Source organism: Lepisma saccharinum, chromosome 8, assembly GCF_977018435.1.
Source record: "Lepisma saccharinum chromosome 8, izLepSacc3.1, whole genome shotgun sequence".
Taxonomy (NCBI): Eukaryota; Metazoa; Arthropoda; class Insecta; order Zygentoma; family Lepismatidae; genus Lepisma; species Lepisma saccharinum.
Window position 1 is genome coordinate 70,861,978 of NC_139236.1, and position 26,060 is coordinate 70,888,037.

Consider the following 26,060-nt stretch of genomic DNA (forward strand, 5'->3'; position numbering starts at 1 on the left):
TATAACGTGGGGGTAGAAGACAATTTTTTTTTCTGCATTTTTATAATACACCTCCCACCTGTAAGAACTGTAAAATTTTAAAACAATAACGTACTGCTTTACCCATTACCAAAATTAAAATAAGTATCTCAAAGCAAAAATTAAATTTATCTTGCTTGTATTTATCTAACTTGTTTGCCAATAACATATTCAACAATATCTGACTAAATGTTTTTAAAGCTAAACAGTGCAGATGTATTACAATTTTAGTAATCTTTACATCAATCACGATGCTCCCCCTTCAAAATCTGGACAGTACACGTACTTTTTTCAAAGTACCTTCACCTCCAATACTGGACTGTGTCTAAATAGTTGCAGACAACATAAGAAATTGTTTGTTAGAGAATATTCCTATGTTCACATTGCCTTTTATAATTGGGTTGGGTTTTGCCTTCATCAAAAAATAAAATATCAATAATTAAAAAAGAAATATTTAACAGTTTCACAATTTTTTGGACTTATTTTTTTCCCGATTGGATAATTCGAAGTCTGAGATGTCCAAATTAATTGCTCTGCACCCATGCTGTGTAGCGTCTCTCCATCTGACACATATGAGTACATGTGACGAATACTGTCTTACACGTAAAATACTTTGTGTTGTAACTTCACTTAACAACAAAAACATGGAACTCTTTTTTTTTCTTTTCTTTTCTTTAACAATATTCACAATGAAATGAGATGTCCAAACTGCATATTATCATGCCTCAACATCTGGCCGCACCAGTGTCAAGAATATTCACAGCCTCCAAAAAGAAACTAAAATAAAGATACTGAAATGGCTCTATGTAATTCACATTTAATAACCTGAAGTAGCTGTTCTACTTTATTACTTTTGAACAGAAATAACCTGCGAAGAAAAATGACACTAAACAGAGAATAATTTTTAAGACTTACCATACACCTGGTATTCTGGTTTAGAGTATTGTCATGATGGACAGGAAAAATAACAAGGGGGTTGGTATACTGGTACATTATGCCAAATCAGTTGAAAACATTTTCATTAAATAATGAATTTCCAATATTCATTTCAGTACCATCAGCCCATGTGAAACTGAAGTGTATCAAACTATATACACTAATGCTAGGACGTGTCTCCAATTGGTTTTTCCTATATATTTTTTAAAAGTTATTTTATACACACACATCATAAATACTATGTTGACCGCAAAGGTTTTGCGACTGTTAACAGTGCAACAAATCCGTTTGTTCTAATATTCACATTTCTTTAATGTATATTTTTTGGTTAACCTGACAAAATGTTGACACGAAACACAGGTTTGCAGCCATCTATCACATGGGCTGATGACATACTCACGTGTTTCCACCCAATCCAGTTTAGCTGTGGGGCAATGTGGTTATTTCCAGCAGTGAGCCTTTGTTTTCGTGAACTGTCGTGAAGGACAGCGCTCCGTATAAACCTGTAGCACTCGTTATCGGGATCTCCCGACCTTTACCAGGGCTCCACGTCTCAATATTCTTTTCTTCCCAGGTCAACCTTCCGACGGTATCACTCCGTGGCTTATCAGGAATCACGTTCGCTTCTATGATGGCGACTGGTATGACGGGCGTCTCGTACCGAGGTTCCATATCCACGGTCTTGTGTCGGCCAGACAAGGCGTATTTGAAGAACTCGTACATTGACCAGCATATAGCCGTCGAAGGCATCTGGTAGAGAACCCTCGCCTGCAAGCCCTGAAAATAACCCTTAAACCCACCAACCCTATAAACTGTCTTCATGGCATGTACCATGCCAGACACCCTGGCTTCCCGTGTGTGGTGTAATGTTTCAGCTTCTTGTGTGTTGAGTAGAGTTTTACAGACGTCAAGTGGTGTTGTAATTGCAGAAGCAACAGCCCCAGCCAATGCTCCAGATATCATGTGAGCTTTTGGATTGTACGTCCTTTCATTATTTGTGATATTCTGCATAAACTCATACATCATAAAATGAATGCTCTGGAATGGTATATTCATAGTCAATTGGGTTGTGTATGATCTGTAAAATGCCTGTAAACCTTCTGTCCTGTAAATTTTGTGAATACAGTCCAAACAAGATCGATATGGGCTGTTGTACATTTGCAGGCGTTGCTTCACCACTATACACAGTCACACGCACAAAGCACATCACAGTCACAAGATGTTGTTTGAAGTAGGGAGATTCAGACAGAGTAGAATCATGAAAAAAAGGGAAATGGAATAAGTTAATTAAGAAGAATAACCAAAATGTACTACATTAATGAATTAAATACGAAATACACAATAACATTAACAAGTAATTCTAACCAGACTATCTTTTACCTTGAACATAGTAATACCTGCACACGATTCAACCTGTTACACTAATACACAAAAAAATAAACTGTATTTACTACATTTCCTCCTTTTTTTTTTTTTGACATTTACCGCTTTACACACTGCTTTTTTTCCCAAGCTAATTAAATAAGGGACACATCTCATTCATTCAATGGATATTCCCTTAGAAATATATTGCGGCAGGCATTAACACTTGTATCACAAGATACCTACACCATAAAATTATATATTTTAAAACCGTAAAAGTAACTTTATGAAGTTAATACTGATGCATATATAATACTCACCTTCTGATGGCGTCATTACTCCATCATGCAGTAGTGTGGCAATGCACCCTGATGCACCTGCAAGTAACAAAATTATCATAAGTATGCAGACATATGGTTTCAAATGCAAGAAGTGACCAACTATAAAGTAAACTTGTTTCTGATTATCACTATAGCCACACATGGACTCAACAGAAAATAAAAGTCAAGACAACTCATTTGTTCAAGTTGTCTTCTGAATGTTTCATTTCAGTTTTCATAAGGGTTGTTCCATGCCAAACCATCAGCTCGACAATCTCAGATTGTCATGAAATTTGGTAGGATGGTAGACCAGGGTAGGCCTGGGTGGGCCCAGCCCAGTTTTTCCCACACAGGTTTTTTCAGAAAAACCCACTCAAAATGTTTTTATTTTTCTTCAGAAAATGTTGTAAATTACTGCTTTAAGTAATTGAAAGATTCTAGAATTGTCAACAGTTAAGAAAACTTATAAAATAAAGGCTTAGCCAAGCTTATAATACTCAAAATAATTAATGTGGTACAAGTCACAGTGGGTTTTTTCAGGATATTATTCTCAAATCAGGCTAGAAATAGACTTTTAACAGAAATAATACAAACACATATCCAAGGAACAAAAAATCAAAAGGGTTTGAAATATTAGATAAAACATTGAACGAACAAAGCTTATAATTTTGAAATGTGGTAGCACTTTAGATATCAGTCACTTCCGTATGTGGGCAAGCCACATAGTTTTTCACCTGTGACAATCAAATTTTACAATAAACCTTTCCATGTATAAAACATTACAAAGGAGAAGAACTGAGTACATTTTATTGAAATGTTGTGAAAGTAGAATAAAGTTAATTGTGGTATAATTAAATCAAACTCTTTTCAAATGATTCATTTAATTTCTCAAAATTTAGTATGTGTGCAAATGTTGTTTTCTTTCAAATGCTTTGAACGGAGACAATAACTCCTCCCAGTTCAGGGCATTGATTGAACGTAATGGGTTGCTCACCGAGTTAGGATAAATGTTATTTGTGGTTAGGAGCTCTATACCCAACAAGTCTAGCACTCTCATAATCTACCATAATTTAATTTTTTTCTTAAAAATAGGGGGTGTGGGGTACTCAAGTAAATACAATGCATTCATATACGTACTTTTATATTCTGACCATTCTCTACATTTTCAAACCTTTTTTAGAGACTACAATTTCGAGTTTTGTGCATAAAACGTTCAGGAGCTTTGTGACATTACTTGCACTGTAAATTCACAATAAAATTATCGAAACATAATGCAAGATTTAGGAGGAGCATGGGTGGAGTGGATGGGCAAAGAAAGACAAGTCATCTACTTAATGACCATGATAACATGTTTCTGCAGCTAGAAAACTTCACAGACTGCAACGGTATTACATGTGAGTGAAATTGAACAATATGTTTCAAGATGGTGAATGAAGAAATGATTTTCCTCGTGTTGCACACACGCTGTATACCATGCTCTCTTTCTCCAAAACTATCTACAATGCATTTTTGGAGTATAAGGAAGTCAGTCATTGTAGATAACTTGTCAGTCCCCAATTTTGCAGTATAACTTTTAAAATTATATTTCATAGTTTAGGAGAAGAGTGGTGGTAAAATTTCAAACATACATTTTGCCATAAATGTAAAGCTTTTGAGTTGTAATTTGAGAGTTACGAGATAACTTAAAGGATTGGTGTCATTCTATTTGAGAAAAATTTGTCACCATGTTTGAAGTGGACGATTTAACATGCCTTGCGAGATCTTTAAGTTATGCAAATATTTGAGGTTGATTTTCGTAGATTAAGACAACCAAGTCTCAGCTACGTTAGGACATTACTTGAGCTTGACGTTTTTAGTAAAACTCTGTGTGTGGTTTAGGAAGAGTAGGGGAAAGTCACCAATTTTGAGACCATGATATCTGTAGCAAATTTTTAGTTTTTTTAAGCTGAAATTCATGTTGCAATACATGTTCATACATCCAGGGAATTATTTTATTTTGCATTTGTTGAAAGCATTTCAAGATGGTGAATGAAAAATTGATTTTTCATTCTGAGTTAGCTCCAATTCTGATGCCACTTTCAAATATCTGCCTAAAGTAAATTTTTGGACATTAAGAAAAGAGACTTAAATATTTTAGGGCATTTCTTAAGCTATGGCTTGACAAATAATTTTTTGAAAATCTAGTGCATATGTATGTTCGAATCAAATTGGGGTCACTAATGTTTTCTCCGTGGGAAATGTTAGTTTCATAGCAACCAGATATTTTGGAGGATGGATACGGTATTCCCTTTGGACGAAATCAGCCAAGACAATTAAATATGTCAGACTTATAATTTTGGGTTGGTTAATACACGGAGGAGATATTTAAATTTGAAACATCCACAAAAATAATGGGAAAACACAACTGTGAACAAACTGTATTGAAGAAAATTTAAGTGTGTGTGTGTGTGTGTGCGTGTGTGCGTGCGTGCGTGTGTGCGTGCGTGCATGCACGCGCGCAGCTTCCGTATGTTGTATAGTAGGTAAAGTTCAAGTTTCCCATGCATATAGCACCGTGCCATGCAGGCACATTCAGGGGATATGGGGGTAAGGGCCAGACATTCTTGATCTCTGCCATTTTGAAGGTGATGTGATCACCTTTACCTGCCTTTATCCCCCAGGACCCATTGATTTGAGGCTGGGTGAGTCCCAGAGCTGCTTTATGCAGGGACACGACTGGAAAAATTCCGACCTCAGATCACCCAACCCAAGATTCAAACCTGGGTCTTCTGCATGGAAGTCAAGACAGCTTGTCTACTTTTTTTACATTTGTAATAAAAGTAATACCCCTATGCAGTAGTATCCATTCCCCTTTTTCTCTCTATTTTCTCAATTTTCACACACATCAATTTTCTCTGTATCATCATTGGGACAAACATCCACACCCAAAACAGGATTCGAACCCGGGACCCCTCGCATTGCAGCATGCTATGCTAACCACTCCACCACGGAGGATGACTAAACCACCATAGCTATCAAGTATTAGTATAGTATTGCAATGCGCAACCCTGGGAACTGATCACAGATCTATTAACTGTTACGCCATCCAGCAAGAGTAGAATCAAACTGCCGGTCAAATTTTTCAGAACAAAGTATTTTATATAATTTAATCACTTGTCCCACACTGTGGTTGTGTGGTCATGCTTTGGGCTCCGGCTATGGGATGCGTGCAGGTTTGGGTCTCCTTGGGGAAACTTAACAACTTTTCTTCTGAGATTTCGGCCTGTGCATGAGACTGGTGAACACTCACCATCATGATTAAATTGGGGAGCTACGAATGAGTAGCATGCAAACCTATGACAACTGGGGGTTCGTCGTGCTGAACACACGTCACCCCGTAACTGGTTGGAATGATCTCCCACCTCAGACTACGATTAGATAGGAGTGCGGCCGGCAGTCAATAGGTAGGCCTGGGCCCTCAATGGTATGTTGCGGCATGGGTCATGTATGTTTTTAGTTTAATAATTTCAAGGTGCGAGACCTTGATTGTCAATTCTTAACTATGTTAGCAGAAAATATTAAATAGTTTTTGATTCAGTGAACTAAAACAATACAAATTGAATGTTCCAATATAATACTATCAGGGAAAAATGTATTTCATTTTTAAAATATATACATTTATAAACATAACCTGAAAAAAGCCAATAAAACCCAGTTTTGCCTGTTTTCTTAGTTTTGTTTTTTTAAAAAAAAACACCCCTGTGGTACACATGAAGTACCTTACGTATGTAAAATTTTAGCACCCAGTGATGTATGCTGAAATTGCATAAAATCAGTTTCAAAAAACTGTCAGGCAAAAATCACAATTTATCCTGTGATGGTGAAATCGCACATTTTCCCCTTACTAGACTGAGAAGTGCAGAGATAGGAAGAAAAATAATTGCCAGACAGGTCTGAATTTGTCAGATGCATGTTTAGTGTAAGAAGTGTGTAACCACCATACTTGATATTTCTTTTTTATTTTCATTCCTGTTCCCAAAATCAAACTTGCACCAACATAGATCGTATATTCTTTATACCCCCAAAATTGAACATACACTTTTATAGACATTCAAGGTTGAAGGTCACATCAGTGACTGAAATGAAAATTTCAGTATTTTCATATAAAACTATGCTCCCTGGGCTTCAAAACCAGCCCAAGATGTAGAAAAATTATGAATTGTTTTTGTTGACATTGTAAGCATATTTTTTTTTATAATGTTGGCAACCCTGCTGTGTTTATACTATGTATCATAAAGGCAAAAATTTTAAGCATGTAAATTACTTCATGTCCTCTATTATCCTACCAAGTTTCATGATAATCTGAGATTGTTGGGTTGAAAAGTTCATGTTTTTGTGATGACTTGGTATGGAATGCCCATAAATGCTACACATGATATTATAATTCCTCCAAGGATAACACTGTTCTACAACAAAAACCTCGTCTTTTCTGAGTAAAGAGCAAGAACATCACCCCCAGTACAATATGCCTCGAAATAAGAAGTCTTGGTGGTCTTGTCGGCAAGGTGTCTGACTGCAGCATTGGCCACTCTGAGTCTGAGATGTCCTTTGCCAGTTTCCTTTCTTAATCGTATACTTTTTTTTCAAACTCAAAATAGGCAATTTTAGGCACAATAGTATTTTATTTCCTGGACTTGCAGTTTAAAGTGGGATCCACTTTCAGGGGAAAAAAGGAGAATGCAAGGTTTTAAATGAGGCTAGAAGTCAACAAGAGAACCAAAGGCTCCCCTCTACCAACCCTTCACTGTACACACCTCTAAAATTTTTGATGAAAACGGGGGGCAAGGGGGAACCTAACCTAACCTAACCCCAGCAGATACTTCCTTTTAATTTGGTGATTGTTCCTTTGAAAAATATTATCAAAGAACGGAAGAAGAGGGTAGTATGACCGTGGAAAAGGGAAAAAGAAGTAGTATTTTTTCTCTGCCACCAAGGGGGCGTGGAGATCAAAACTTCTTTTAAAAAATGGACTGGACCACTGTCGTCTTCTTCCTTGCTGTATCAATCTCGTTCTCGTCTCTATTCCCGTTCCAGCGACCGGAACTTTCTTCTGTATTGTTCTCTTCTTTTGTCCAATTTAGCACTTTTCCTTCGTGATGCGTGAGTTTATTAACACAAAATCCGAAAAGTTGAGGCAGAGGTGGGAGAGAGGCAATCATAAGAAGATAAATTAAAGATCGAACGAAGAGGTTTTTGAAAAAAATTAAGAAAAACACGAAGAAAGAACAGAGAGAGAGAGCTAGCTCGTGTGTTGACAATGCGATATCGGCCAAATAAATACTCTATAATTTTCTGTTGCATATATTGTATTCATCCTCAACGACCCTTTTCCAACAAGTCACGAAAGGATGATGAGCCACGAAACCAAATATATAGGTGCTGTAGACTAGGTTTGCCCCGATTCCAAATTTAATTTCCCACTTGCTCTGCAATAAACAGAAAAAAATACTTAGATGAGCCCCACTGCTGTGATACACTTTCACCAATTAAGGTTGCAACTTGGACACAGTTTGAGATGCCGGTCATTCCACTATTAAACTGGTCCAGCAGCTTAGTTAGCTGTTCAGCTTATAACAGCTGCTATTTTGTCAACTGAATGAATCTGTATTCAACCTGCTGCAGTGAGCGAGAAGCCAGTTGTCGTGTGTTACTAGCAGTGTGGTATTTAAGAAATTTCCAGTGGGGGGAAATTCTACTGACTGTCCAGGGACAGCATGAGATAATGACTTCAAGCCATATAACATATCCCCCCCATGAATAAAATTTAGCAAGCAGAGGGGGGAAATCCCCCATCCTCCCTTACAAATACCACCCTGGTTACTAGACACACAATCACAATGCCTTGAAAGTGTGTTAGTCACCCAAACATGCTACGTATGTGGTTCCCTCACAACGAAAGCCCAGCAACATACAATTACACTGAAACTGAAGAACATGTATCAGTTGTACTTTGGATGTCCACTGGGGGATCAAAACATTTAAAAGAAACTGGATGTGCAAATATTTCCTCTGCCAAAGAGTCATGTCAAGGTGAGTACATACCCAAGGAGGAAACTTCAGAATCAAAACTATTTAATCAGCAGGCGTTAATTGACCTCATTAGAGACCTTTCATTGTCGAAATAGAAAGCAGAACTCCTTGCTTCAAGACTATAAGAAAGAGATCTCTTAGCAGGTGATGCCCAAGTCTTACACTATCGAATGCAGAATCACGAGTCTGATTGTTTTCTGCAATGACATCAAAGGCCTCTTCCAACAACTGTGTCAAGATTACAACACATCAGACTGGTGACTGTTCATAGACTCTTCTCAGCGAAGATTGAAATCAGTTCTCTCACATAAAAAAAATTCCAAACCTTCCATTCCCATTGCTCATTCTGTGCACTTGAAAGAATTATGGAAACATGAAGATACTCCTGGAAGCAGTTCTATACAATGAGCACCAGTGGAACATTTAAGGAGACATGAACGTGATTGGTATATTGATGGGTAGAGGATTTACTAAGTTCTGCTGTTTCTTGTGTCAGTTGAACAGTCTCTGTATTACATCAAACATGACTGGGGTCCAAGACTCACGAGCCTGGAAAGCACAGTGTCCAACATGATCCTCTCGTTGATCCCAAGAAGATATTTCTTCCTCCTCTGCACATAAAACTTGGGTAGTAAAGTGCTTGGTGAAGGCAATGTCAAAAACGAACACTAAAAAGTGTTCCATTACCTTCCTACTAAATTTACAAACATAAGCACAACTAAATTGAGAGAAGGGATCTCCGTGGGACCACAAATCCAAGACATTCTAAAAGATGGGAGTGTTTATGGAAATCCTGACTGCTGAAGAACAAGAAGCCTGGATAAGTTTTCAGTGGCCTTGTGAAAATTTTCTGGATAAAACCAAGTCTCCAGATTTCATGTAAGATATCACTTAAACTACACTTCCTGCACTGGCATTTGCATTTTTTCCCTAAAAACCTTGGCGATGTGAGTGATTAACAGGGGGAGTGTTTCTACCAGGACATATAAGACAATGGAACAGTGTTACCCAAGTTTCTGGAACAACTCTACGATGGCAGACTATTTCTCGATGTTGTATCATGATGATCCTGATACAGTGTACAACATACATGGACATTCATCACATTTTTTAATAATATTTACTTACGTTGCTGAAATACAATATTGCTGTATTTATCAGAATAAGGACAGTTTTCATTGTAATAAAGAGGGTTGTTATGAAAAAAATGGTGGGTGCCAGCACAAATCTAGATGTAAATTCATGATCAGCATTAAAAACTGATGTAGAAAAGTAAGGTTTCATGTCTGAGACTAGTGTAATCGGGAAATTTAAATCACTTGTGTCAACAGTTCACATTATTTGATACAAATTTTGAAAGCAATGAACATCTGCAATAATGAAGGAAAGATTTTTATAAGTTGCTGTTCCAGACTGAAATTATACAATAGAGATAAAATAGAAAGTACGTATATGAAAGCAAAGTAAACTAAACAAAATTTAAATCAAAATCATTTTCTTACCAGAGTATACCAAGGGGAATCACATCTAAAGAGTGGAAATAATATGTGTGACAAATGTGCACATTGTCTCCAGAAACCCATACTGCCTGTAACCGCTACTGAGGTTTCCGGCTGTTCGAAAAATGGATATTTCAGAACCAATCTTACCTTGCTTCTCACATGTTTGGTGCAAGAAGTGCCAAAGTTCAGGAAAATTCTCACCAGTACTTATCACATTACTACTATTCTCGGCTCCGGTACCCCTTTCTACACCCTCGATTTCAGGCAATTTTCAAATATTTTCGTGAAAATATTTAGTTCCTCATAACAAACAGTGTTTGCAAATAGCACGGAAGTTAATTTTTTAGATGTACGTGCTATGAAACTTACGTTTTTTTATAAAATTAAAATTCCTTGCGTAACGTCAAAAAGATTTTTCACAACTTCTATGATGGCGGATGATGGATTCATGTCACAGGCGTAAGTCTGAAGATTTCGGATCATGGATTCATGTCGCAGGCGCACGTCTGAATTTTTCTTTTTCTTCTTATGATTGACTTGTGCATTAGGAACATTTGCGATTGCGATATGTTATTTGTGTGATATATTGGCAGATTGGACATTTAAGACATTGGATTTCATTTATGCGACTTCAGAAACTGGAATTAATTATTTCTTTTTGGCAACTGCAGGCTGTAAAGGGGAGGGTTGTTTTTTCTAAATGACTTGTGGGATGGGATAATTTGAGACTTCTTATTTTTATGATGGGAAGGGAGTGGAGGGTGGTATTCTGTGGAAAAGGAAGGACAACAAGGACTTTCAACGTAGGATTTACTTCATTTTTGGACTTAAATTTTACTTCGACCCGCAATTCAGTGCCTGGCCTTGGTAAAAAGAGGTAAGTTACCTTCTTAGGTTTAATTTTGGGCTCATTCTTGGTATCTTCATGTTTCAATGTGGAAAACAGTGAGAATTAGTGTTAGGGGCAGGTGACTCCGGCCAATTTCTAACATGCCTTTAAAAGGGACTCTATAGATAAAGGCGGGGCTGCGGTAGCGGGCGGTAAGTCAATTACCCCAGGGGCGGAGCCCATAATCGGTGGGAAATTTGGACTCAACAATTTCAAATGACAAAATCTCAACTATAAACGGCTGTACAGTCGTAAATACTTCTTTCCACGATCCAATTTTTTTAAATTCACAATTAACATCACATAATCTTCATAAAGAAAAAAAAATTGAAAATTCGAGGGTGTAGAATAGGGTACCCGACCCCAATAAAATTTTGATCACATTATTTTTTATTTAAAATTATGAATCCTAAATATCATCAGGTAATTCAAAGTAATAATGTGACCAAAATTTTTTTATCTGAAATAAAAATAAAAATAAACAAATAAATAAAAAAAATGTATATATATCTTTTGTCCAGTCTGCATGCTGAGATATGCATTTTTTGCAACCCTGTTGCTTGAAGCTTATTGCTCTGAAAATTTTCACCATATACTTTGCATTGATCACCAACTAATGAAATTTAATACAATTTTGAGTGGGCTGGGTTGAGGGCATGTTTTGGCATGGAATGACCCCGAAGAAAACTATTTACCACAGATAGTTTGGAGTCTTATTTGGAGTTTTATTTTTATCTTAAAATAAGTATGATTCATATTTGGGAAATAAAGATGCAGTAGTAGATAAATACAGAAAAACTCGTTCAAATCCAAGGAAACTAATATCTCTGCATTTATAATTATGATCTTGTGAGAAAAGAACTTTTGGTATCCCCTCCCCAACAAAGAGACAAATCAAAAGAAAACTTACATTTTGCAAAAAAAATAAGGAGCATAGGGGGGGGGAAGCTATGGAGAGAGGGGTAGGGACTTTTGGGAAACTATCTCTTTTGATGGTCTAACAATACACCAAAATTCAGCTTTCCCCTAATTATTTCCGACAAGCCCCCATTTTTTGCCTTAGTTTCCTGAACTATTTTAACACATACACACAATGACACACTATGTAGTAATGTTCAAAACAGTTCCACGAAAATAAAATTCTGATTATATTCTCCTTATTTTCTTTTGTTCAAATTACACTGCGTATTGTGAAAAGATACCTTCAGGCACAATCTCCTAAACCTTTGACAAAACATACCAGCAACTCTTCTGTTGTGCAGTGGATTGTCCTATTTATATTAATTAATCCTAAAGCTATTCTTTGACTGGCGGATTCGAGATAAGTTGCATTTCGAAAAAAAAAAGACACCCTGTGATGACAGTAAGGACCCCACAACCCTTATGGTGCAGGGGAGAGGGATGTTCCAAAACCTAAAAAATACATCCACTTAGAATTCCTTCTACAGCATTGACATGATAGTTTGCTTTCCCAATTATCTAGATATTATTAATAGTTTTGTGATTACGTAGTCTATTAAACTATTGACATATCTAGATAACAACAAAAGAAAACCACATGAAAATTTATGCCAATGTTCTATAAGGAATTCTAAGCTGATGATTTTTACAGATTTTGGAATATTGTAGCGGTTTTTCGAAAGGAGGAAAATTTGAAAAAGCTGTCCTGGCGGTAGCCAAAGGTCGAGCCGAGCTCTAGCCATAAAGGACCTTTGTTCAATAATGTGAAGAGCATACAAAATTCCCCTAATGAAAAATTAATGATACTGTAACAGAAGAACTAAGTCATTAATCAAAGTGTTCCTATTTGTTTACCGAGAGTCAAACAAATGTCAATGACCAAAAAACATTGCAATTCTACCAATGCACACAATATTTTGAAAAATGGCCTAACCAGCATAATGGCTATAGCAGTGCAACAGTCTCTCCTTATTACTAGTAGTGTCTGAGGTAGACCCCACACGCATTTTATAGTGAAGTACAAACATTTCCTACCTTACAAGTTCACAGTGTAGGTACAATGTAACCATATTGTTATTAATTCATCAATTTGATTTTTCTTGTACACAAATCTTCTGTTTGAATTCTTTTCTTTCTTAATGTGTAGAAATCTAGTGTACTGGAAACTACAGGCTATGGGGATAGGGGTATGCTCTCCTGTGTCCCTTGTTAAATTCATTGATGGCTAACAGAGTAATAGTTGAATCGGTGCCAGTGGAATGTTTAAACTATGGTGTGGATAGGTGGATGACAATATTAGGTGGCTATGCTTAGGGCAGAGAATATGCCTGCATGATATTTAACAAGAGAGGAATGTGCATAATTTCAGTTCAAGTCTCCTTACCCCAGCATTACCCACATATGGATATTTTAGCCCATATACACACTTTGGGAAACCTGATGGTAAGAGACCTGTAGGAAGGCCAGGACGAAGATGGAGGGACAACGTTCAGATAGACCTAAAGGAAATCGGTAGGGATGGAAAAGAGTATATAGATCTTGCTCAAGATAGGGACAGATGGAAGGCCTGTGTTGCTGCAGCCATGAACCTTTGGGTTTAAGAAGGCTAGACAGTTAGTTAGTTAGTTAGTTAGTTATACACACACTTTTTGTATGGTATTTAGCATACACTAAATTAGACTGTCCCCGGCATACCCACTATTTTTTTTCTGGCACCAATGCCTAACATTAATTTTTAAACATACTGTAGACAGTGTATGCACTCACCATAGGCAAGATGGTTATAATGTGAGAAAGAGGATGTTAATTTTTTCTTCAACATCTCATAACAGGAGAAGTAGAGAGCATGAGCTGGTCCTGCCCCCAAGATGACTGCGCTCATCCCACGTACTGGTCGTAGAACACCTTCCTGCTTCACCATCCGGAACAATGCTTCCCCTACCCCTCGGTATGCAGCATTCGGAGATGGTGACAGGCTCTGCATCCGTGTCTGCAACAGAGAAAGGGAAAGTGTATTTTAGACATCTGTTGCTCTTGCTAAAAGCAACATTAAGTATCTAAATTTATCAAGCAGCATAGTCAGCTTCTAAGAAACTATGTAATTTTTGTACAGATAACATGTTACATATCAGCCGTGATCTATTTTTTCAAAAATAGATTTTCACAATATAATACCAAGATGAAGAGGTGTTCTCAGGATATCAACCAGGTGATTTCTGGATAGGCTTCAAAGCTTTTGAGAATTAATGGTCACACTCATCTACAGGAATTGAAATTTCAACCTTAGATCATCAACACTGGAAACTGAACCTGAATTACAAGCATGGCAGTCAAGATGCCCTACTGACTATAATCACCGTAGCTCCCCTTTGCCCATTTCAATATTCCAGCATGTAACATAATTTTCAAAGTCTGTTTCCGTTTTAAGTCCATTTTATGCACAGTTTGGATCAGAACGGAACATAAAGTTTAAAAGTGGGATCTGAACCTCTATGTGCCTTCACCAGGGAAGCATGTAATTTTGAACGTGACCTAGGGAACATGCTGAAGCTCAAATAATACTTATGAGTAAGACTGCACACTCTGATCTATAACAAACAAGGTATAATTTGTAACTACCCCTCCTAGTTTTTGAGATACAACATTTTATCTGTGAGCTGTACATAATTTCAAATTTTGCACCAAAACGGGCCAGACAGTGACATGTCTGATATCACAACATGTGATTCATGGGTGAAATAAATCTATTCTATTCTACAATACTATGGAATACTGTCCATGTGTTAGTGGCTAGGTGCTGCGTACACTTATTTCAGTCTTTCCTGTGAAAGAAATTTGGTCTGTGATATACATGTATCCTCTACTTAAAACTTTTTGCATCCGGTGATCACCCATTCAGCTTGCTTTCTGTTATGTACCCAATAGGCCTAATACTTGTAACTAGTTGCTAAAGTGAAACAGAGATGGCAGCACTAGGCATGTAAAACAAGAAGATCACTGTATTATAAATAAATGATAGTGTAAATCAACGTAAAAGTTAATTAGAAAGATAAACAATATTAAAATACAATGTAAGAAAAAATAAAAGATATAAAGATTACTAATTAATAAAGATAATGGCAAAATTAGCAAAGTGCTCATATGTAAAAACATGCAAAAAATAAATAAGTGAAAAGACATAAATTTGTGTCTCATAACAGATCTCTGATCTGTAGGTTTACTATGTTCCCCTTTGTGGAATTTTTGATTCCACACGTTCTGATGCTGCACCAAGTTTACACTTGTGATCGAGAAGAGTATAGTTGGTGGCCCATTCTAATTGATGCCTCAAGTTGGGTTACTAGATTGGACTTGATATTATTAGCACATCCAGAAAGTAAGTTTCCCTGGGGTAGTGCACAAATAGGAAACATTATTGCCACGGATACAGCACTTGTCCAGTTACTTGTCAACATAATTCCCGCCAGAATTCAGACACTTGTCATAGCGTGGGACCAACTTCTGTATACCTGTGTCGTAGAAGTCCGCCATCTGGGCGCCAAACAACTGTGTGACAGCCATCTGAACCTCTTCGTCGCTGTGAAAATGTTGACCGGACAGGAACTTTTTCAGGTGCCAGAATAGATGGCAATCACTGGGAGTGAGATCCAGGCTGTACGATGGATGATTGAACACTGTCCAGAAGGGCTGCAGTGCACCTAGCCATATGGGGCTTCGCATTGTCGTGCATCAAAATCACCCCGCCAATTAGCTTACCACGTTGCTTATTCTGAATGGCTCGTCGCAATGCCCCAGTGCTTTAAAGTAACGGTTAGCGTTCACAGTCTCACCTCTGGCAGAAACTCGATGAGTAGAATGCCTTGTCTGTCCCAGAACACCGTGCACATCACTTTTCACACAGATACAGTCTGTTTGAACTCCGTCCTGCATGGAGATCCAATGTGACACCAATGCATGGACTGCTGCTTGCTTTCTGGGTGCTGTATGCAACCCATGCTTCATCCCCTGTGATGATCAGATTGAGAAAATCATCATCATGGTAATGCTGCAGAAATGTCAGTGACATGCACATCCGTTTTCCTCCAATATGCACTGCTGCACCTGCTCCACAAGCTCCTCCATAATGGCCGATGGCCACCCACTGCGCTTGTAGTCATGCACATTTTACCGGCATTCAGTAAATGTCCTGCACCAACAACGCACCATCTGCTTGCTTATGACATCTGGCCCATACACCTGACACAGCTGACGATGAATTTTGATCGGCTGTATGTTTTGTGCGTTCAAGAACTTGATCACCGAACGAACCTCAAACGTGGTGGGAGATTGAATAAGAGCCGCCATGTTTCTTTTCTGCCGTGACGCTACTGAGGACATTCGGGAAGTGTCTTCTATGACATTCACTAGCCAGGGCATGTGCCTCTCACCCATGCGCAAAACCGGTTTCAATACACATGGCCTGCAACACATTCTTATGTGTTCTCAACTATAATCTTCATGTACAAAGAAAGATATAATATAATCAATTAACTGTGTCCATTGGCAGGCTTCCTGTCTGATTTCATTTCTAACAAGAACTCTACACTGTAGATACTAGCCATAGGACAAATATAAAGAATTGCACCCAAGGGAGGTGGCATTTCACAATGTAACTTCTCACAAAATAATACTTTCTGTGAATTTCAAATGAGCAAATTAGTTTCCCCAACACTTCTAACTTACACTCTTACTTGCATTTATGAAAAACACAAAACAATCAAAACTCAGACCAAGACATCCTTTCTCCTGAATAAAAAGTGCAAAACCGAGCATACATAGAGGGTGGATGGGCATATGATGCATTATTATGTAATGGATCTTGATTCTGTCAAAAATTGCAGGTAGTTTGGTTTCACGACCACTTGTATGAAGATAAGAGTGAGAATGAACCTATACTATAGTATGAACCTCATGGTCTATTAATTGCATTATCCTAATAAAAAAAATGGCCCAAGTACCTTTTGTTTTACTGCAATTTCATTATGGTACAAGAATTTGAAAAAAAAAATCATAAAAGAATGGGAACCGTTACCAAAATTTTCTTCTATGAAAACTTCAGATAGTTTACTTAAATATATTTACACATAATTTTGGATGGGAAAAGTCAAAAGCATTCACATGATTTCATTATTGGTGCAAATATCAATGCACACAGACCAAGAGAAATATTGATTTGAGTTGGTTTATTTTACTTCAGTTTTCTGCCACTTTTGGCTAATCGCAAAGATGGGAATGAGTGGTGATATGGAAATTGATGAAGGGACACTTACAAAGAACATTCATGCCCAGGCCAGGATTCGAACCCGGTACCCCTGGCATTGTAGCACAATGTGCTAACCACTCTGTCACGGAGGCCAGCATAAACAGAAATAATGTGCAAATATATTAACGTAGTCAACCTACAATAAACATAATACTGTACATCATAATTTTATTCAAATGGTTACAATCATCCATTACATGCAGACTGCAGCACAAGTTTTGATTGTTTAATTTCAAACTAATCATACACACAATGGTTCATTTGACTTCTATTTACATCTGCTAACAAATACGTCGGAGTCTTAGTGATTACATACAGTGCGTTTTCTAGAGAACAATTTTACCCTTTCATTTACTGCTAAATTATTCTTTGTGAGCAGCCATTTTTTTACTGTCATCATGAATTGAATTATTGTGTTAAGTCCACTTTATGCACCGATAGGCTAATCGGAACTAGACCTACAGTTTAAAGTGGAATCTGAATCACTGTGCAATTTGTCTCTGGCAGGAAGCTGTCATCTTGAATATGGACTGCTTCAGCCACATACTTTATGTGTGATGAGTGCAAAAGGGTATTATGTCCATAAATACTTTGGTGTTATGTTAGGCAGGTCAGGTTTATAGCTATTAGCATTAATAAAACATCCCCACATGTTTTCATTGTTAGATTAGGTGGGTCAGGTTTGGGGCTCCTGGCATTAAAATACCATCCCTAATTGCTTCCAACACCTGATCAAGTAATATCTAAACAACTGCAGTAAATTAACATTCTAATGGTCAAACTATTATTGTAAGGTGAGATTAATATCTGAGAAGTGCATTTGCAAATAACACGCCTTCGGTTTATTACTTTGTGCCTTGTATTGTACTATTTTCTAATTCACCGTTCAGTATGGCACCGAAGAAATCTGGAAAGAACCAGGGATCACCGAACAGCGTAAGCAGTGTTTCCAACTTCAACAACGTAGAATTTGTGAAACGTGTTTGTGAAGAAGTGAAGATTGCTGTGCAGGCACCTAAAATGATGAAAATTATGGTGGACTCTATAGTCGAAGCAGTGACAAAATCAGTGCTTCAAAGTCTGGAGGAAACATTAAACTTTAACGTTGAAGAAATGCACAGCATGAAGGATGAACTGAAGAAGAAGGATGAGGAACTCCGAGGGCTCAGGGACAAATTGGACGACTTAGAGCAGTACCAGAGGAGGAACTTCATCCGGATATTCGGTATTCCCGAAACTTCTAACGAGAATACCGATAACAAAGCAACCGCCTTGTTTGAACAGCAACTGGGTATCAAAATCCAGCATGGTGATATTTGCAGAAGCCACAGGGTAGGAGGACAGAAGAACGGAGGTAAGCCAAGAGCCATTCTTGTTAAATTTACTAGTTACCGTGCGAGAGCAAGTGTGTTTCGAAATAAACGGAAACTGAAGGGTTCTAATATCACCATAACAGAAGATCTCTGCCGCGCACGTCTCGAGCTTCTGAAACTGGCGACGAGCAAATACCATTACAAGAACTGTTGGACCCAAGATGGGAATATCGTAATAAACATTGGAAACGTGAAGCACTTCATCACTTGCAGAAAGCAATTAGATGAACTTTGAACGCTTACCGGGAAGATGTGAGTGATCCGTAAACTTTATCATTTTTTAAAATCTCTTTTACCTTTCATAACATAAAATTTAAATTTCACATTACTCTTATAATTTTTATTTATCGGGAACACATTTAGTCTTAAGTTGTAGCTTCTAAATGTTTAAGTTTCTCTTTTCTTTGATATATACGTGTTTTGCTTCTTTTATTATTGTTTACTACTTTCAATATTTTAATCGCAACTGCATAATTTTACAGTTTAGTTTCGTAAATGTGAGATACGTTCTTGTACATAAGCAAAGTTTAATTGTTAGTAAATCAAAAAAACATATTCATAAGTTTCTAATGATCAAAAGTACCGTAAAAAGCAGAAAACTTTTATTTGTATTTGTATTTGTAACCTTATGTATCTGCGGATAAATGTAGTGAGTTTGCAACCTCTCTCTGTTCTGAAACCCTCCAGAAGTTACTTCTACCGTTATGCCTCCAACAGAACCTACCAGCCCCCTTGAAATGAACTCCACTGCTCTAGGGCATGTCCTCCGTCACCCTCTCGCCGAGGACAAAAGAACCGGCTGCTCTCTGGGTCTCAAAATAGCAAATGTAAACGTCAGGTCATTATTCCCCAAACTTCAGGTAATAAGCATGGAAATTACAGAGAAACAGATTGACATTCTTGTTATAACAGAAACGTGGTTAACTTGCAATATAACGAATAATGCATTGAAAATTCCAGGTTATGACTTAATACGCTCTGAGCGCCATTACAGCTTGGGTGGGGGTGTCTGCATATACGCACGGGAGGGACTAAAACTGCATCCGTTGTCGTGGTTCCTGCCATCAAACTTTCCTTGAATCAATGAGTTATTACACAAATTATGATTTCCCTTAATATTGCATTCTTGAACCTTGTATTTTTTTTTTTGCATTCTGCGAGTAATTCTTCTATTAAATTGACTGCCTGTTCCCACTCTGTGACATTGCATGTTATGCTAGAATTACCACGACACTCTTATTTTATTGATTAATCTCAGAAAAATTAAAAGTCGAATTCAACTCAACTCTGTCAATAAAGCAGAACCGGGATAAATGCAAATTTTCATATCATTCTAGTTAATAGTGGCCTTGAATGTACTTTTCTCCTTGTCCCTAGATGGCAGCATACGTCATCATACATATAACATTCCGCTCCGACTACTGAAGACCTCTGCGCCGTGCTGTGTTAGCATGGAGGACTAAAAACATTCGTGGCCTACATCCTGGTACAGACTTTTTCCGTAGTGTGTGGTGTTTTAATTTTGAAGGCAGTGCTAAAGACTGATCTGTGGATAATTTCAAGTGTGTTTCAACCTCGTTAACAGACTATTATGAACTTTGAGGATGATAAATTCGTGAAGGATGCAGAAAAAATTAACTGGGGAAAAATTTATAACACCGATAACTTGGATATGAAAGTAGAGTATTTCAATGTCAACTTACTTGATCTCTTTGACAAGCACGCGCCAGTTCGTAAAACACGAGTTCGTAACAAACGTATGCCGTGGATTACATCGAATGTGAAGCTGTTGATGAAACTAAGGGACAATGCGTTTCGTAAATTCAAGCGAATCGGAACTGAATCTGCATGGAAAGAATACAAAGAATTGAGAAATTTCACGACATCCGTTATTCGGCAAGAAAAAAAGTGTTATTTTGAGCATAACATCAATAAAACACCAAGACATCCAAAGCATTTATGGAAGCAGCTGAAATCTGTAGGCATTGGCTCAAATAAAAATGATCTCCCCTCCACGTTTCACAATGCGAACGAGATAAATGAACACTTTATTAATTCAATTGATAATCTAAATATCGAACAACGTCTGATATCTCAAGAATGTTTAAAATTTAGTAACCAAAAGTTTAATAATATGCTTCCCGAATTTGCTTTTAAAAAAGTGGATGGCTATACTGTAAGAAAATGTTTGTATGAAATCAAGTCTACTGCTATTGGTGCAGATGGAATATCAACTACGATGCTGAAGTTATCGCTACCTTTTATTTTGCCTATTATCACACATATTATTAACTTTTCGCTCGAGAAATCCGTATTTCCAAGGAAATGGAAAGAAGCTTTGATAACACCACTCCCTAAGACGACCCGACCAACTAATGTAAACGACCTTCGACCTGTTAGTGTTCTGCCTGTGTGTTCAAAACTACTAGAAAAAATAATCTATAAACAGACATTTAGCTTCATTGCCCAAAACAATATTCTTCCACCCTCACAGTCAGGATTTCGGCCGGCACACACCACTGCTACGGCTTTGCTGAAAGTCACAAATGACATCCTCCAAGCTATGGATAAGAAATTCCTCACTGCATTAATATTATTGGACCTGTCCAAAGCATTTGATACGGTACAACATAAATTACTGCTCAGTAAACTGAAATATTACAGTTTTTCACAATCTACCCTTAACTGGTATTTTTCATATCTAAGTAACCGAAATCAACGTGTGAAACTGTCGCCTACTTTATTATCTAATAATTTATATATTTCATCTGGTGTTCCACAAGGATCTATACTAGGTCCCTTGTTGTTTACGATTTATATTGCAGACCTACCCTCAGTTGCCAAATACTGTAACATACATTCTTATGCTGATGACACTCAACTAACCAAATCATTCAATCCAACAGAAATTGCCATAAGTATTGAATACATAAGTAATGATTTAGGTGCGATAAAAACATGGTGTGATGCAAATGGCCTTAAAATTAATGCTAATAAGTCATGTTATACATTTATTGGAACTCGAAATGCTATTGGTTCGGTCGAGCACACTAATACAACAATTACAATAAATGATGATGTCATACCTAGAGCTCAAGTAGTTAAAAGTCTTGGACTGATATTTGACACTCGTCTATCATGGAGTGAGCATATTAGCCGGCAAATCAATAAATCATTTGGAACACTTAGATTCTTGTTTAAATTTAAAAAACTATTATCTTCAGAAATCAAGCAGCGATTAGTTGAAACACTTATATATCCATTTCTTGACTATTGTGACGTAGTGTACTCTGGTAGAATAAATAAAACTTTACAAGCAAAGATTCAAAAATGCCAAAATGCGTGCATGCGGTTCATATTTTGCATCCCGAGACGTGAACATATTTTACCTTCCATAAATAATAAGAATATCCTCACTATGTACCGTAGGCGGCTACTGCATACATATTGCCTTATACATAAAATTATTACATCTGGCAAGCCGTCGTATCTGGCAGACATGTTGATCCCTCGCACCAGTATTCACAGCCACCATACAAGAAATAATTTCAAATTTAACCTTCCACTCTGCAACACACAGGCATATCAGTCGTCGTTTTCATATTTTGCTGCAAAAATATGGAGTGCCCTACCTACTGCAAAAATATGGAGTGCCCTACCTAAGTCCATGTCGAGCATATCTAAAATAGAATCTTTCCGAAATGAAGTAAAGAATTTTCTTTTGGCAGAGCAGAGATTGTGTTCAAATACTATGATGTAACTTGTATGTTTATATTATGTATTTTGTCTACATGTTTTTATTTTTATTTATTTTTCATTCATTTTATTTTATTTTTTGTAGTTGTCTTTTCACAATTTTTGTATCATTTTATTCATACATTTATTACAATTATTTTATCAACAGATTTTGTAACTAAATCATACAGTTTATTGCACTCTGTGTTAATACTGTAATAACATAACAAATGTAAATTTAAATGTAATCGATGACACGGGTTAGGTGGCAGAACAGCCTCAGGCTGAACCTCGCCCACGTAAATAAAGAATTAGAATTAGAAGCACAAAAACCTCCTTGAGCCTTGCACAAAAAGTGCAGTTTTTTGATTGGGTATCCGAGACTACTCTAAACCAAAGACGATTGCTTCTTGTTGCAAAGTGCAGATTCTCACATAAGCTACTTCTCAAATCATAATTTCTCCAGTAAATAATACTTAGTGAAGCTTTTGAACAACCTTCCAATTTCCTTTCACAATCAGGTATGACTGAAGATGACCGGACCCCTCTCAGATTTTCTTCATATTTGGCATACTTACTAATTGAGGCCTGCTAATGACGAATCTGAAGTTAAAATTTGTCGGAAACGTCTAGAAACTGCAAAATAATTTCGAACCATACCATTGACGCTAGCTCCATGAACCTTTGGTGCTGGCCCCACAAACCATTGACGTGTGATTAGGTTAGTTTTGGTTAGGTTAGGCAAACATAGTTAAAATTTGATGTCGTGGTAGTATCAGAATAATATATTTATTTGCTTGTCAAATAAAAAATTGAGGAAATCGACTGTTTCCATTCCAAAAACTAACACCTTATTTTAGCTTATTTTGCAAATTTCTAGAAGTTTCCGACAACTTTTAACTTCAGATTAGTGATTAGGAGGCCTCAATTAGTGAGTATGCCAAATATGAAGAAAATCGGAGGGGGGTCCGGTCATCTTCAGTCGTTCCCAAAACAGCAAAAAATCAGGAAAAGCCAGGGCTGGCTCAGTAGCTCAGTTGGAAGAGAATGACATGGTACACCAGAGACTTTGGTTTGTCTGTATTTTTCGCTAAAATTTCTACTTAGCTCATCTGCTGTTGTAACAAACTCAACAGATCTCACTGCGGTGGCACAAACATTTCTGGCTAAAATTATAGTAAACAGCCTCTATTCGGTACTTGTTTACTATCCTTCGGACACATTTATTTATTTTTACAGAAGAAACTACTTACCGTAATAAGTTCCTGTAGCATTGTCGAACATCGGGAAGGTGTTTTGTGTGATGTGGAAATGTTTCATAGCTGAAATTCATGTTGTTCGTTGAAAATTAATTCTCCGACGGAGAATAGCTAGCCCCACAAACCATTGGCACGTGGATAGGTTAGTTCTGTTAGGTTAGGAAACATAGTTAAAATTTGGTGTCGTGTTAGTATCAGGATCTAGATATTGGAAATAATTGCGAACTATTGGCGCTAGCCCCACGAACCATTGGCACGTGGTTAGGTTAGTTCTGTTAGGTTAGGAAACATAGTTCAAATTTCATCAAAACAACATTGATACACCTTCAGGAATGTTCCGCGAAGCAGATACGTAAGTACGAATGTCAAAAATTGACGAAACGAAAAATTTAGAGGTGTCCGAAGGATAGTAAATTTTTACCAAAAAGAAATGTCAATCCCTTTGTGGAAGGAACAATAAATGTTTATGGAGAATTCACAGAAAAATAGCATCAAATGATACTGGCATTTCTAAGCAGGCCTTTAGATTGCTGACAACCACCTCTTCTCATGAGAATAGTGCCCATGACTGGTGGACAACTTATGAAATGCAGAGTTTGATTATTGTAAGGATCTGACAAAATAAGATGGTTACTGCCAACAGTATATCTTCCTTATTAGCACTATTTCCTCCTACAACAGTAATAACACAGGTAAACTTTCCGAAAATCATATTTTTTTTAGAAGTCACATATGCGAAATTCTTGTATTTAGATAGAAATGATTGGGCCAACAGTGCATCAATAACTAGTTTCCAAATTAGATTTGGACATACATCCGTTTGCGACAGGTGCACAACCTATCACAATTCCCTTTCCTGCGTAGAACAAAACACATCAATGTAGTATTTATGCATGGAGCCTACCGCGGCTTGCAAAGCAGAAGCGGCTACGTAATCAGGGGTTTCATCAAGGTGAAATCTTGTCCTTAGGAGAGAACCAGCGACTGTGACAACTGCAGCTTTCACTTCTAGCCGCTCAAAACAATTGTCAATATTTGCAACAGTGAAAAACATACAAGAATAATTATCAATTATTGCACATGACATACCTTTACTGAATCCAGCGGATACATTACGCAATGTTCCATTATACCAGCTATAGCGCCCGCCATCATATGTGTGGAAACATCGTTAGTTGGTAGTGTTTCATAGTCCTCAAAGTTCATAATAGTCTGTTAACGAGGTTGAAACACACTTGAAATTATCCACAGATCAGTCTTTAGCACTGCCTTCAAAATTAAAACACCACACACTACGGAAAAAGTCTGTACCAGGATGTAGGCCACGAATGTTTTTAGTCCTCCATGCTAACACAGCACGGCGCAGAGGTCTTCAGTAGTCGGAGCGGAATGTTATATGTATGATGACGTATGCTGCCATCTAGGGACAAGGAGAAAAGTACATTCAAGGCCACTATTAACTAGAATGATATGAAAATTTGCATTTATCCCGGTTCTGCTTTATTGACAGAGTTGAGTTGAATTCGACTTTTAATTTTTCTGAGATTAATCAATAAAATAAGAGTGTCGTGGTTCCTGCCATCAAACTTTCCTTGAATCAATGAGTTATTACACAAATTATGATTTCCCTTAATATTGCATTCTTGAACCTTGTATTTTTTTTATTTTTTTTTGCATTCTGCGAGTAATTCTAGCATAACATGCAATGTCACAGAGTGGGAACAGGCAGCCAATTTAATAGAAGTTTAGTGACAATTTGAACTTTTTAAATTGTAAGGGGGCGGGGTTAATCCCAGCGAACGTGGTTCAAAATTATTTTTCGCTTGCAGAGGTCGGAGGGGAGCTACAGCTCTGGTTCTTTGAAATGGTCCACAGAATGAAAAAAAACGAGATATCTGAAATGTAAAAATAAAGCCAGGGTAATATTTCAAGGTGGAGGAGGCGAAATCCCCATCTCTGGTTGCTAATTTTTTGCCGTTTGGCACATAGGCGTAACTAGAACTTTATATTTGGGTGTGTACAAAGAAAAAAAATGAGGTCTTGTACCTTTTTAATAGCATATTTTGCAACACAATCACTTGGCTCTTTAACCGCACTGATGTTTGTAGAAGGAATATAAATTCACTAAATGACAGTGTTGGAAATTTCTGAATATATGTACCTAGTAGAAAAAATCAAATTGGATAGAAATTACACACACACAAAATGTTCATAAATGTTACAAACAAATACATCAAAATACACGTCATCTATAACAAGAGACGTCTGTCAAACAGGCCCGTAGCTAGAGGGGGGGCAGGGGGGGCAACTGCCCCCCTGAGAGCCTGCTTTGCCC

At 37.3% G+C, this 26,060-nt stretch overlaps 1 protein-coding gene across 1 annotated transcript; it reads right to left on the reverse strand.

The window, feature by feature from the left end:
• Window positions 1-140: 140 nt before the first annotated feature.
• On the reverse strand, window positions 141-25,113 carry LOC145991115 (mitoferrin-1-like). The gene is made up of 4 exons (XM_083126882.1): window positions 24,815-25,113; window positions 13,824-14,046; window positions 2,637-2,693; window positions 141-2,132 (listed from the first exon to the last, which is right to left on the reverse strand). The coding sequence occupies exons 1-4, from the start codon at window positions 24,929-24,931 to the stop codon at window positions 1,375-1,377; spliced, it is 1,155 nt and encodes a 384-aa protein (XP_082983008.1). The 5' UTR covers window positions 24,932-25,113; the 3' UTR covers window positions 141-1,374.
• Window positions 25,114-26,060: the final 947 nt, after the last annotated feature.

Bases quoted from the DNA above. Each gene is read 5' to 3' on its own strand.
- LOC145991115 (XM_083126882.1), bottom strand. From the start codon at position 24,931: ATGAACTTTGAGGACTATGAAACACTACCAACTAACGATGTTTCCACA. The intron at 14,047-24,814 runs GTATGTCATGTG...TCTCTGTTGCAG, and splicing joins ATCCGCTGGATTCAGTAAAG to ACACGGATGCAGAGCCTGTC. The intron at 2,133-2,636 runs GTGAGTATTATA...GACTGTGTATAG, and splicing joins AGTAATGACGCCATCAGAAG to TGGTGAAGCAACGCCTGCAA.